General features: G+C 43.0%; 1 protein-coding gene across 1 annotated transcript in view; it reads left to right on the forward strand.

Moving 5' to 3' along the window:
- The window catches only part of LOC146190937 (cytochrome P450 3A17-like), a 42019-nt gene extending 38991 nt beyond the window's left edge, over positions 1–3028 (forward strand). The window contains exon 13 of the mRNA XM_084600260.1: positions 2923–3028. Coding sequence (XP_084456386.1) covers positions 2923–3028 — 106 coding nt within the window. The remainder of the gene's footprint in view (positions 1–2922) is intronic.
- Positions 3029–12747: the final 9719 nt, after the last annotated feature.

Genomic DNA, 12747 nt, shown 5'->3' on the forward strand with positions numbered 1-12747 from the left:
AAAGCACCAACATTAAAGAAGGAAATATCGAAGAAAAAGTGATTACGCCGGCAATGCTCCTTTCGGGTGGATTTCGCGACGGTGAACCGATAAAGTCGTTAATGGGCAATTGATGTCGGTGAACGGCGCGACCAGCGCTTCGAGACAGGGAAGGCAGTTACTTTCGCACGCTATCACGTGTTGTGTTTTCAATACAAGGGTTGATAGCATAAACTCGAACGCTGTTGCTGACGACTTACACAAAGCCAAGGGGGAAAAGACGAGTGCCGCGCAAACAAGTATTGAATTGCGCTATCTGGTCTGCATGAAATGCGCTAAAAAAGAAATTACAAGAGTTCAACGCTGCTGAACCAAATATTGAGCGAAACCACAAGCTGTGGGTGACCGAGCGTTCTTCTTCTTCTTTTTTTCTTCTTCCTCAGCCCACATATAAAGCCCCGCTTTAACCAAGCCGTATGAACGCGCCTTAGTGGCCTATAAGGGTAATGTGAATGCCAGGGTCCTAGCAGGCTGATTATGACATAACCGTCCCATGTGAAACGAGAGACCCAAGTTGCAGCTCCTGCCAACCGAGCCGCGGCTCCGACCGCGCCACGCCTTCCGCTTGAGTTGAAAGCCCATCTCTCGCTTTTGTGTCATGTGGAGTGTGACGTCGCAGCGTCACGTGAGTAAGCCTTGGCTACCGCCGCGCTACCCCGACCCCTTGAGTTGGTAGCCCAGCTCTCACCCTAGTGTCACGTGGGGTGTGACGTCACAGCGTCACGTGGGCAAGACGTACGTGGCTACCGCCGCGCTACGCTGAAGGCTCGAAACCTAGAGCAGTATTGCTTTCGCAATAAAAAAAAAAAAAAAAAAAAAGAAATCATTAAAAGGACATTAAAGCGGTTCGGGCTGCTCAGAGGGCCCGGCGCAGTTTTTCTAGAGCATGCTACATGATTTTATGAACGCTTATTTGACGAAGTGGTGGAGACCACATGATTGATCGTTTTGGAATAATTGCGCTCTGCAAATTTTCTATTACTTTGCGTAGACCATAGGCGATGTCTGGTAGTCTTCGGTTTTTCTTTTTTAGGTGATGAGTTTGAGCTCGATGTGACCACAATCCTCGTATGGTCACATCCCTCTGCTATCTGTTAGACGTATGCTCGGGATTTTTTTAGACTGCGAGGGTTCCAGGAGGGAAAGAGGTGTGAAAGTCCCGGTCGGTTCGATTTCGATCTCAGGCTTCTAAATGTAAGGAGCTGCACGAGTAACCGACTGCTTCGAACACAACTATGCCACCTGATCTCACAGGGCCTCACAACCCGCGGACACATCCGGCGACTTACATAAATAAGAGAGCAATGGGCGCCGGAGTGCCATTGCATCTCTCGCTGTTCAGTGCTCAATCTCTACCCAAGTACCATCTGCAGAGTACTGCTGGTTATGCATATTTCGAGAGTGGGAGGCTTCAAACGCTCGACCTCGATGGCTCCAGTATGTTTGTTCCTACGTGGTGGTAGCAACGTTTTTGAGTTAAACATGCTCGTGATGCTACGAGGTTACAAGGCTCCAAAAGGTCGACGCCGACGCCACTGGACTGTTTTCTGAGACGAAAGCATTTCTTGGCTAATGGGTGGAGTGGACCGAGCCTAGAGCGTGTCATCAGAGTGAGTCCACTGAATTTTCAATCATCCATTATGTTCTAGTATTAATAAATACAAAAGACAACTGAAGTATTACCCGTCTGATAATTTATTAGTCGACCAAATTAGTTCGTTTATTAAATTAGTTTACAAATTAAGCGGCAACTACTTCGAGTCGAATTATCAGGTTAAAGCTGAATTGATTAACAGCCATTTAGTAAATTCAATCAAGTCACCAAATTAGAAATGTGTAATTAATTAAGCGACTAAATTATATATAGATAATTGAATCAGCGAGTCGCTTAATCCCCACATTGACCGGAAATTTAACCGACGTGATGAATTTCTTAATTATTGAATTGATTAACGAGTGAAAGAGTTCAATTACATTGAATTGCTTTATTTCCTCCTGAAGAGTTATACGATATGTGCTTTAAGACCTTTCGAGACATATCTTGGACATTATAGTAAGAGCGAGAGCACAACATGCGTAATAAACTAACATGCAGCAACATAATTGGCAGTGGTAAGTAAAATGCTTTCGAAATTAGTGCACTTGAGCAGACTTAAGCGTATCATTGGAATTTTTCCCGACGTGGTGGTCGCAATGCTTTCGGGTAAAAAAAAAATTAAACAACAAAGGTGCAGCAATGTCATGCTTACTTCAAGCACCCTTTAGACATACTACTTACGTATATCTTTGATTTGACCTGTTTATTCTTCATAAAAACTAACAAGTTTTATATATTTCATTTTCACCCGCTTATACGGGAAGGATTGTGCTTGACATTGTGGAAAGTATGCTGCCTTTCGGTGTGCAATACCTTAGGAACCATGACGCACGTCGCCATCTTTGTCTAAAGAGTGCTTCAGAAAAGAAATATACGTACAGAAAGTCAAGAATACAACACCCTTACCTTGTTCACCATAATAAAGAAAAAAAAAAAAAACACGCGCCTGACCTTCTGGATTCACCATGTTTCCGGGAGGATGCAGCTGACGAAGTGTTAACCACGAGTCTGAGTGCGCGCCGCCCCTCAGACTTTCCGCCACCGGTCAAGCATTATGTAATTCGAACGCTGCGCAGAATCAAAGACAAATGTGAAATTAATACTCAGAGCCCACGCTTAATTACAAAAATATGTTTATTTGCACCGATCACGGTGCTGTTCAGTACATGCTTTTGCCCAAACGGCCAACAACAATAACGAGACAAACGTCAGAGAACGCATTCTCCACCAAAGAACATTCTAACAAAATGCTGGGAAGTTGATATGCGCCCTGGGAGTTCTTTCAGTCCAGGCATGAACTACCATGTGCAAATCGTGCAGGCATACTGCAAGCGCAATTTTGTGGTGCTGGGCCAGCAGCTTTCATCAGACGGCCTAGACAGCAAAAGATAGGGTAGCATTTACTGAAACAAAACTAAGAGGTCGACCTAGTTATTATGCTTCCTTGTTCTCAATACCTTGCGAAAAATAAAGAAAGGTACAACCTGAAAACATAAGGCGTACTCTGAAGCACACATTGCTGTTTACCCTGAACTCTTGTCCACGCAGCGTACAAGTCCTCATAAAAAAGACCATCGTGTGCTGTGCTGTCGTCGCAAATGTGAATTCTAATTCCCGTAGTGTGAGACATCCAGACACCACGGCCTTCCCACGGACGAGCCAGACGACCGGCACAGAAGTAGATTATTCCATCTTTAGTTAGATTGACAGCTCTCGTGTTTCGTTTCACTTGTGCTTTTATGTGAATCATTGACAATTACATAAAAATGAGTGTTATTTATTTTTCCTCATAATTATACGTCGCTAAAATATCCCGCCTACCTGCAAGTGACGCTGCAAGGCCCGGTGCATATCGGCGCCACTTCATTTATAGGCTGGTTTTCTATCCTGGTAAAATACTCCACTGCTTCATCCTCCCTCCTTCCTGTGGAGTCTGATCGGGCGCCCATTGAGACAGAAGGGTGCTAATGCGTGTGCATGACACAGAACAGTGCCCGTCTGGATACGTACGTGCAGCTTTAGTCAAAAGTTTAGAGCCCAGAGGGTTTGCTTTTAAGACGTAAATTATGACTTCTTTAACAATAGTGAAAGTCCTAGCCATTCGAGAGGATATGACGAAACATCCTCTTGCCTTCATCAAATTTGGAAAGCTGGGAAGGCATTACGAGCCACATAATATGGGTCAGAAGTAGACCCCCTGGCTCTAAACATTTGACAAAGGGCATACATTGCAGTGACGAGATAGCGCAATTTTCTGGCTTTTAGCCTTGTCAAACCCTTGATGCAGAAGTATAATGTCGTGAAATCTCTACTTTTATCTAGAAAACAATGCAGATTCTTACAGGAGGCGCAAGCCTGTATGACGTAAACAAGTTCTAAGAACCAATGCATCAAAATAGACTCACTGCAACGAGCAACTTAACCGAGCCAACAGTGCTTCTGAAATAAAACGCGTAAATGCAAAGTACAAACTGCTAAGAATAGAAAATAGAAATATAAAAATAAAACTCTAAGAACAACAATATACAAGCATATTAAAACTTGACTCTGGCTCTTTTATACTCATGCTTCGCTCGTACGTAAAGGTAGAAATTATCGCGGCCTTCATTATTTCGTTTACAATTTTTTTTTATGCCTGTACCATTGATTCAAGCACTTACAGCGGTCACTACTCTCTGCAGGTGAATATTCTGTCCACAAAGGCTCGGTAAATATGCAAGACGACAAGTTCAACTGAAATGTACAGGTAATGCTAATACTGCCTGTACTTAACATCAAACGACACCTTATGCTGAGAACAGAAAAATATGTTGACTCTAAATGCCCAAACAATTTTTAGTTTGCATTACTGTTATTTGAGACGGCTCTAAACCTACGGACTCTTCGAAGGGCTCAGTCCATCCTGCGTATCGTATTCCATTTTCAGTTTTTCTGCAGAACTTAAAAATACACCAGTAAACAAGTTGATAAATGGATCAAAGATAACTTGCGCCGCATCATAATGGCACGGATATTGGTCGGTTCTATAAAAGCGTTCGAGGTTCCCGCAGTTGCGTGCCATAATGGGCATCAATAAATCTAACTCATTGTCTATATCTCTACTTTAAATTGCTACGAAGTCGTTCTGGTAGAATATATACGCTATTCTAAGGCCACTGCCATACGTCTCTTCACAAAGGTCCAGAACTTTTAGAGCCGTTTCAAGGGGCCTGCGGGGACGCAAAACGATTTCTTTTCTGGGTAATGTGTGTCATTTGGAAGTCTTTTGAGGGTGCTAGTAACAGATGAGATAACGCATGGTGAAGAATAAAATCTTTTTCATTCTGCCGTGAGCAAACATGTTCAACACAACACAGTCAACATCATAATGCAAAAAAAGACTACTCGCTGATCTCACTGATATAACAACTGCAAAAACAATATCGGAAAAATTTTGTTCAAAACTACAACAGAATCGCGACGAGAGTAATTGAAAAAATCGCCGGGAGCAAAAATAAACAAACGGCGCTAATCGTTCACGCTTTTGTAATATTACCAGGCACTTCACGAAACAATGACGCTCTTGCAAAAGACTTAGTTTTTAATGCCTGTAGAGGAATTTCGAATCATAAATGCCGTGGCAGTTGGCGCTTCTGCGAAACGTGTATGAAAGGCTCCCTCTACCTAAGGCCATTAAACTGTCGTCCATAAAGACTTTCCCTACTGTAGGAAATAATCGACTGCGGCTTGAATATGCATCGTTAATGTGAAAAATCATAGCGATGTCTTTATTCGAACTCTATAAGAAAAGTAGTGTGTCTAGGAACTCACAGTACAGATCACAAAAATATGGCACCTGTTTTCCAGGTGTAATCTAATTTCGGCTGAAAGTTGCTCCGCACAATAAAGGTAACCATCACAAAATCTGAGCAGCGTCATGGCCGCAGCAATCGCCCAAAACTATTTCACGTACCATGCTTGCGCAACAACCCGACTATGCACTTAAAACTTTATAAAAAATAAATACCTAGTAACGTATCCTATGCACACTGCTCTTAAATATATGAGGATATGTACGCTTACGTACGTGAGCCAAGATTAAAATCATATAATGCGCTGTTCTAAAATTTGATTCTCGCTCCAACAATGGTATTTTTCTGGCTCATGTTGCTTGAGACATTATTTATAACACCACGTTTGTTGACATTACTTATGGTTTCGGCTATTATCGACCACATTTATGACCTCATGATTTACGCCTTCTTTCTTCCGTGTCAAAAATACGTGAAGGATAGTAGAGTCTTCCGGTGCATAACTACTCACGCTTAAATTTCAGTTTTACTCTTTGTTCTGTTTTCCTGTGTTTTTTGTGATGTAGCAGAGAACAGTAAAATAATATCGTCCGCTTCCAGCGTTGCTTTATTTCAGTAAAGAAAGTTCCCTGTGTCTAATTTAAAATATTGGGGAGCATGAAATTATTCCTGTCAGTGTGTATAATCAACACAGGCATCGGATATATATTTGGCCGTGATTAGAATTAGCCTGCTATTCATAAGTAGCCGAACCGAACACTGAACACGGCTTCAAAGATTGATTTTACATCGCGTCTACATATTTTCTCACTTCTTTCAAGCATGGCGTATGAAAACTTCCAACTCATATCACTTGCTTCTTTCGATCTTTTCTTTAGGAATTCCCTTGTTTTGTTTTTTTTTTTGGCCGAAATGAGGATCTTTCCGATTTATCCATGGCAACACACTAACCGTTTCCTTTTCAACTTAGCTGTTCTGAAACTATATGAAGTTCCGTTTGAACTAAGTGATTTAAGCTGTTTCCCCGTTCCTTCCAGTCACTCATTTCTTGCTCTAGGATGTTCGCGCTAACAACGTCAAAACATGGGTAACAGGCCCAGAGGACAACAATACAATCGGTAACAGGTTTAGAGGGTAACAGGCTAATCGATTCCTGTTTTTATTCTGCGTTAGGCAATATGTTACCCTACGTCAGGAAGGTATTGATGCATTCATGTATAGTACCCAGTAAGAGGCGCCAGAAAGTTAGTCGCGTCTGTTTCGCCGACACTGAATAGTAGCAAAGTGGCGAAATAAATGGCAAATAAAAACACCACCTTGATAACGCGTTTTGTTGGCACAAAGGTACTGTATTTTTTTTTTCGCACTGCAAAGCGACTACAAATAATCTAGACGCAGCAGCGAACGTGACAAAAAATACGCGTTTAATCTTCGGCAGGCCAGCTTTTATGCCTTCTGTTGAAAGCATTCGCCTTTCACGGTGTGAAAGGAGTGGCAAAATGTCTGGCTCTTGTTCTCTGCTTCAGACACTTTTGCCGAAAGGCACGCACAGCTCTTTAGGATCAGTTAAAAGTTCTCGACGCGCGATAGTAATCTTGTTACTTCCCAGAAAAAGACAGCTTTTATGGTAGAGGGTTGGAAAGGGAATGAGCCACGGTGAAGAGCCGTTTTTACACGCTCGAAGATCGCTGAGATGAAAGGGCACCCAGGCTCTTTCAAATCCGAAAGTACTGGCGAGCTTCAAAAGCTCCGCTCGGAACAATGCTTAGATCATTGTCCGAGAAAAAAAAAACGCAAGACCGCTTTCAGAAGAGAAAGTGCTCTTTGTCAAAGCCATTGTCTGCACTCTTCGGAACAAGGAGTGAAATCGATAGTTAATTAGGCAGCCCCAAGTACTGTGAATTCTGGTAACTGATCCAAACGCTTTCAGTTTCTTATGCACAGTTTCTGACCGTAGGAGACTGCATGAAACGAATTTCAATTTTTTGTGAGCAGTTGTAATCCGGCTGAATTTATTAGCATGCAGTTTTAGCAAGGTAGCCTTTATTTCTGATATACGAGTATACTTATTGTTTTTATCTGAGCGTGTGAATATTTTTACTAATATTTGAGCAAATGTTTAATCATTGTGCTTTTTGTACGTAACTACAAAAGTCCCGTTTCTGAGCGATCAAAAGCTTTTATTATTCATTTACTGCAAGGCCTCTGTTCAAGTTGACAGAGGAAAATAAAAACCATGCAATAGGAATGGTAGAGCAACATTAAAAATAATATTGAAACAGTTCTCTAATAAACATATAGGATATTTGGCGAAATAGAAACGCTGATGAAGAAGGTGAAGTATATTGGAATCGTACGCTTTGGCACTCATCGGCCAGGTGAGGTTAACTAATTCAACCCAATGACCGCACCGGTGTTCAACTCCAACGCTGATCTCTAGATCTTTCTGGGCATGCGTGATTGTGTTGCTTACGGCGTTAAGTAAGTAAACACGACAATTCGAGGCATGACAAACAGTTATGGGCAAAACTTGCGATTTGTACGCGTTCGCGTGTGTGCGTGTGTGTTTGTGTGTGTGTTAGAGAGAGAGAGAGAAGGCAATGGTGCATAAGGCTCAAAGCTTTGGCGTTTTAATTTAGACATGCAGCTTAACAGTTTTTCACCAAACGCTTCAAAAGCACTTCAACGCAACATTTATAAGCATTACAGACGAACTAATATCTTCATTATTAACTAACAGTTGAAGGTTACGAGTATATACGCACCTTTTTTTAAAAACAATCATACGAACTGTTCGGGACACACTAGTATTTACAGAATATTGTGCTCCCAAAAAGGAGGAAAAAATGAGTTGAGCGGATCGGGAGTATCCTTCGCTAAAATATATTAAATATATCATTTACAAAATGCGGAAGTTCACTGAATGCAAAAAATATGACCAAGTGAATAAGGTGTCGCGTGTCATTGTCTTATCATCGATTCCTGCTTTCATCGGACCATAATAGTAATACAGTACAATGCTTCTGTGTCTACTTGTTCTCCAGCTGCGGACTGTGTATCTATCGGTCCAGTGGGAGTAATAAACTTGGGAAAAATGACTGAAGTTTTTCAGGACACTCCACTGTTCCTCAGTGTGACGACATCTGTTGAACAGAGATAGTGCAGCAGGTTTTTTTTTTTCTTTTCAGAATACAAGCAGATGTACATAAGTGAGCTTGCTTCATACGAGTGTGACTGTCTCGACGGAACACAACAGGTCCCTCGGGCGTGCCCTTTCAAACACGGACACCCTTTTGCACATTTTACCTTGGTAGGTTAGTGACGCTAGCATTTTCGAGAATGTTACTCTGAATCCCTTGCTCGCACTCAATGCGTTTCTTGTTCAGTCATCGCGGTTTTCTTTTTTATATGTACTCGCATCACAACGACTGTTGTCCCAAAACTGTCGAATGCTGAGGGCGGGAGCCTCGCTTGAGAGAAGCCAGAGGAAAGAGAGAGAGAGAGAGAAATCCTCTTCTCTACATTTAGGGAAGAGGATGGGGAGGAAGGCTGTTGGAGGCTTCAATGTGCCAAGATCGAGTGCGAAGAGGTGTAAACGTGCGCCAGGTCAGCATATCAAACCCTAGTGGCCAGCTGAGAGATAGACTACATTGATATCTTTCACATAGCGAATAACGGACCGTTAAACATTTATGCACACTAAATATGTCACCCTCTCGATTTCAGTAACATGTTTTATGCTGTTGTGTTATGATACGTCTTATATATTTGTGCAGCAGGAAAACAGCATCTACAGCTGAGAAAATGACACTTCAAAATCCTATCGAAATTCGATTCACACTAGTCTAGTCGAAACACAAAAAAGGTTTTGATCGACACTTTCATCTCAATGACTATGAGTGATGTGCATCATAGCGAATGAGTTGGCAATATTAAGGATAATGTAAACCCTGTGCTTCTTAGCGTAGACAAATATGTCTCAACGTACGAACCATTGTACTGCTATTTTGGCACCAACCTAAGTGCACTATCGAGCTCTCGATTGCCTTACTTTGAAATTATAATAGCTGTGAGTTACCAAATGTGGCTTCAATGCTAATTTTATTTTTGGCATTCAGAAAAAAAAAAAGCCCGCGACACTCGCAAAAAAAAAATATATATATTTATATTCATAGCTAACCCGTTCAAAGCAGGTTTTCTTAAAGTCAACTCTCCTGAAACGATCAGTTATGAGGGATTGAATGATAAAATGGTCTAAACTACAAAACACTCCAAAAACGAACTTAAATTCACGGGAAAAAAGAACGCATTCCGGCCCCTACTTATCTCCGTTCCTTATTCCTCTCTTCCGGCTCGCTGAGTAGTTCCCCAGTCAGAGTTGGTTTTTAAAGCTGCGGTCACGGACCCTCCGCTCTGCTCGGGGCGCCGAAACGGGTTCACAGCGGCGGAAGTAAAAAACGCAAGGAAGTTTTACAAAGGCCACCATCAATTTCAGTGCACGCGTCCATCATGGACAGAAAACGAAGAGACGTGATAAAGAAGAGAGAAATCTGCAGCTTGCTCCACCGAGCAGGAAAATGGTTCCAGAAAGGAAGAGCAGTGAGGATGCGACCGGACGAGCAAGAGAGCTGAAATTGGCTTGTTCGTCGTCGTCGTCTTGGTGTCCGGAAAGAAGAACGGAGCTCGAGCCGCTTACAAGAGTAGCAAGTCCGGCGACCGGCCGAAATGCCGAGCTGTCCAATTTTGCCCCCACCGAAGGAATGCGCGCCGTTCCGGAACGAAGCCCAGGGCCGAGCTTGGAAGGCCATTGCGGTGGACGCGGGCAGCGGAAGCAGAGCAAGCCGGCCGTGCTTCCTCCAGGATGTGGGGGAATGAGAGGGCGACACGCACACACACACACACACATAAAAAAAAAAGAACATGTGATAAGGCAGGAGCGGTAGTGAGGGGAAGAGAGAAAAGATGGCGATTCAGAGAAACGCCTTCCCCTGCATGCAGGTCCCCAGAGAAGCCGAGGCAATAGGTTCAGCGTGAGCGCACTGATTTCTCTGGTCAGTTGAATTCGGCTTGTTATCTTCCACTCTGAGAGGGGCTAAGGAAATCAGACACATATTTCTAAAGACAGCCTTCTACGATGGGAATCAAAGAAGCGGAGGGAGCTTATATCGACTGTTATTGGAACAGCCTGAGCGACGGAAAATGACACATCTGATGTTGTAGGAAGATAACTATGTGCGGTTGTAATGGGCGACCGGGATAGCGAGATCTCAGATACGAGGTTACAGAAACAAAGGGCAGTTTACAGGCTTGGTGCAGCTTCATTACTCATTTTTTAGGCTTTATATTTAAAGCACTGTATAAGTGAAATATTGGTTATTGTAGCGGCTAGCACTGTGAAGCCGGTGGGTGTTCGAAGTCAATTGCACACAGAATTCATGCTTCTATGGTCTTAACGTATAACTCGTGCTATGGTCTTTCCAGTTGTGATGTATGGATGCGAGAGTTGGACTGTGAAAAGGGCTGACCGCCGACGAATTTACGCGTTTGAATTGTGGTGCTGGCGAAGACTCTTGAGAGTTCCTTGGACTGCCAGAAGGTCAAATCAGTCGATATTGTCGACCATAAACCCTGACTGCTCATCGGAGGGTCAAATTCTAAAGTTAAAGCTCAGTTACTTTGGTCATCTGATGAGAAGAGAGGAGTCGCTGGAGAAAGATTTGATGTTGGGAAAGGTTGAGGGTCGCCGGAGAAGGGGTAGGCAGCGAACGCGATGGTTAGATGGCATCATCGAGGCACTGCAGATGAAGTTATGTGATGTTAGGAAGATAGTGAGAGACCGGAAAGCGTGGTGTGACATGGTCCATAAGGTCACGAAGAGTAGGACACGACTGAACGACTGAACTGAACTGAATGGTGCCAATTAATCATTCACTCTTCGAGCTGACGTTACCTCAAAAATATTTAATGGCCATTTATTTGGGGTGACAAAAAAATTCAACAAGAAGAAATTTTTGCCAGGAAAACAATAAACTACGATGCCTCCACACTTTTCTCTTTTTTTTTTTTTTTACACTAAACCTCTTGCGGACATTGCATAAGCGGATCTGTGGGTGGGTTTGTTGTGCGTGGGTAGAGGACAAGGGGGGGGGGGGGGGGTATTGTTGCCTAAAGTCTACTGAATAAAATGCGACCGTCATATAGCGGCACCTAAATGGGTATGATAACAATATGTAATAAAATAAAAAAAGATATAGTAAGAAAATTGCGAATACAATATAACGGCAATGAAGGACATCATGCTCTACGGAAGCTACGGAAATATCAACAAGGCACAGAAGTAAACTAAATAAAAGACGACTCTTTTTTGTCCGCCTGCCCTGCTAAACTGACTCTGAACACTGGAATAAAGGCGTTATAATTTATCGACGCACTGCCGGGTAGTACTGAAATGCAAGAACGAACATGCTTATTGTTTAACTGCGCAGCATCGCATATCTTCAGCAGTGATTGAAGGTGTTACATCACTGGAACACGCACTACGCGTGCCGTGCTTCCATTGAACACAGACGGACGCTCAGGATCGTCTTATTATAGACGTCACGCAAGAAAAGACGCAAAAATATCATCAATAACAAGCAGCGGGTATCGCTCCAGCTCGCTTGCAGGGTTTAGGGTTACTGTGAAATCTGCACAGATTCGAATGATGCCACACTCTTTCATTATCGGCACGATTGGTGTAGCCCACTCTGCGTGTGTTAAAGAATGAAACAATTTTTTTGATAGCGTGACCAGTCGAGGCTGAGGAGTGGAGAGAACGATGAAACGCTTGAGAAATGCGCTCGGCGTCCCCTGATCGGCCGGGTGTGAGGGGCCTCCAGAAACATATTTATTTATTTATTTATTTATTTATTTATTTACTTACACATACTATCGGTCCAGCCTGGACCAAGATAGGAGTGGGTACAACATCAAATTTGAGGCAAACGCAGACCAGCAGGAACAGAAATGCATTCAATGTCGTAGAATCAATAAAACTTTGTCAACAAAATACAGTCATAAAATACAGATGAAGAATAAAATACCGGTACTAAAGATTCTCTTTAGCCCCGCCGGGGTGGCGCAGTGGTTACGGCGCTCGACTACTGTTCCCAAGGCAGCGGGATCGAATCCCGGCCTCGGCGGCAGCCTTTCGATGAAGGCGAAAAGCAAGGCGCCAGTGCTGCGCGATGTCAGAGCACGTTAAAGAACCCCAGGTGGTCGAAATTTCCGGAGTCCTCACTACGGCATCTTTTATAGCCGGAGTTGCTTTAGGACGTTAAA

Source organism: Amblyomma maculatum, chromosome 4, assembly GCF_055883805.1.
Source record: "Amblyomma maculatum isolate TAMU_Amacu chromosome 4, ASM5588380v1, whole genome shotgun sequence".
NCBI lineage: Eukaryota > Metazoa > Arthropoda > Arachnida > Ixodida > Ixodidae > Amblyomma > Amblyomma maculatum.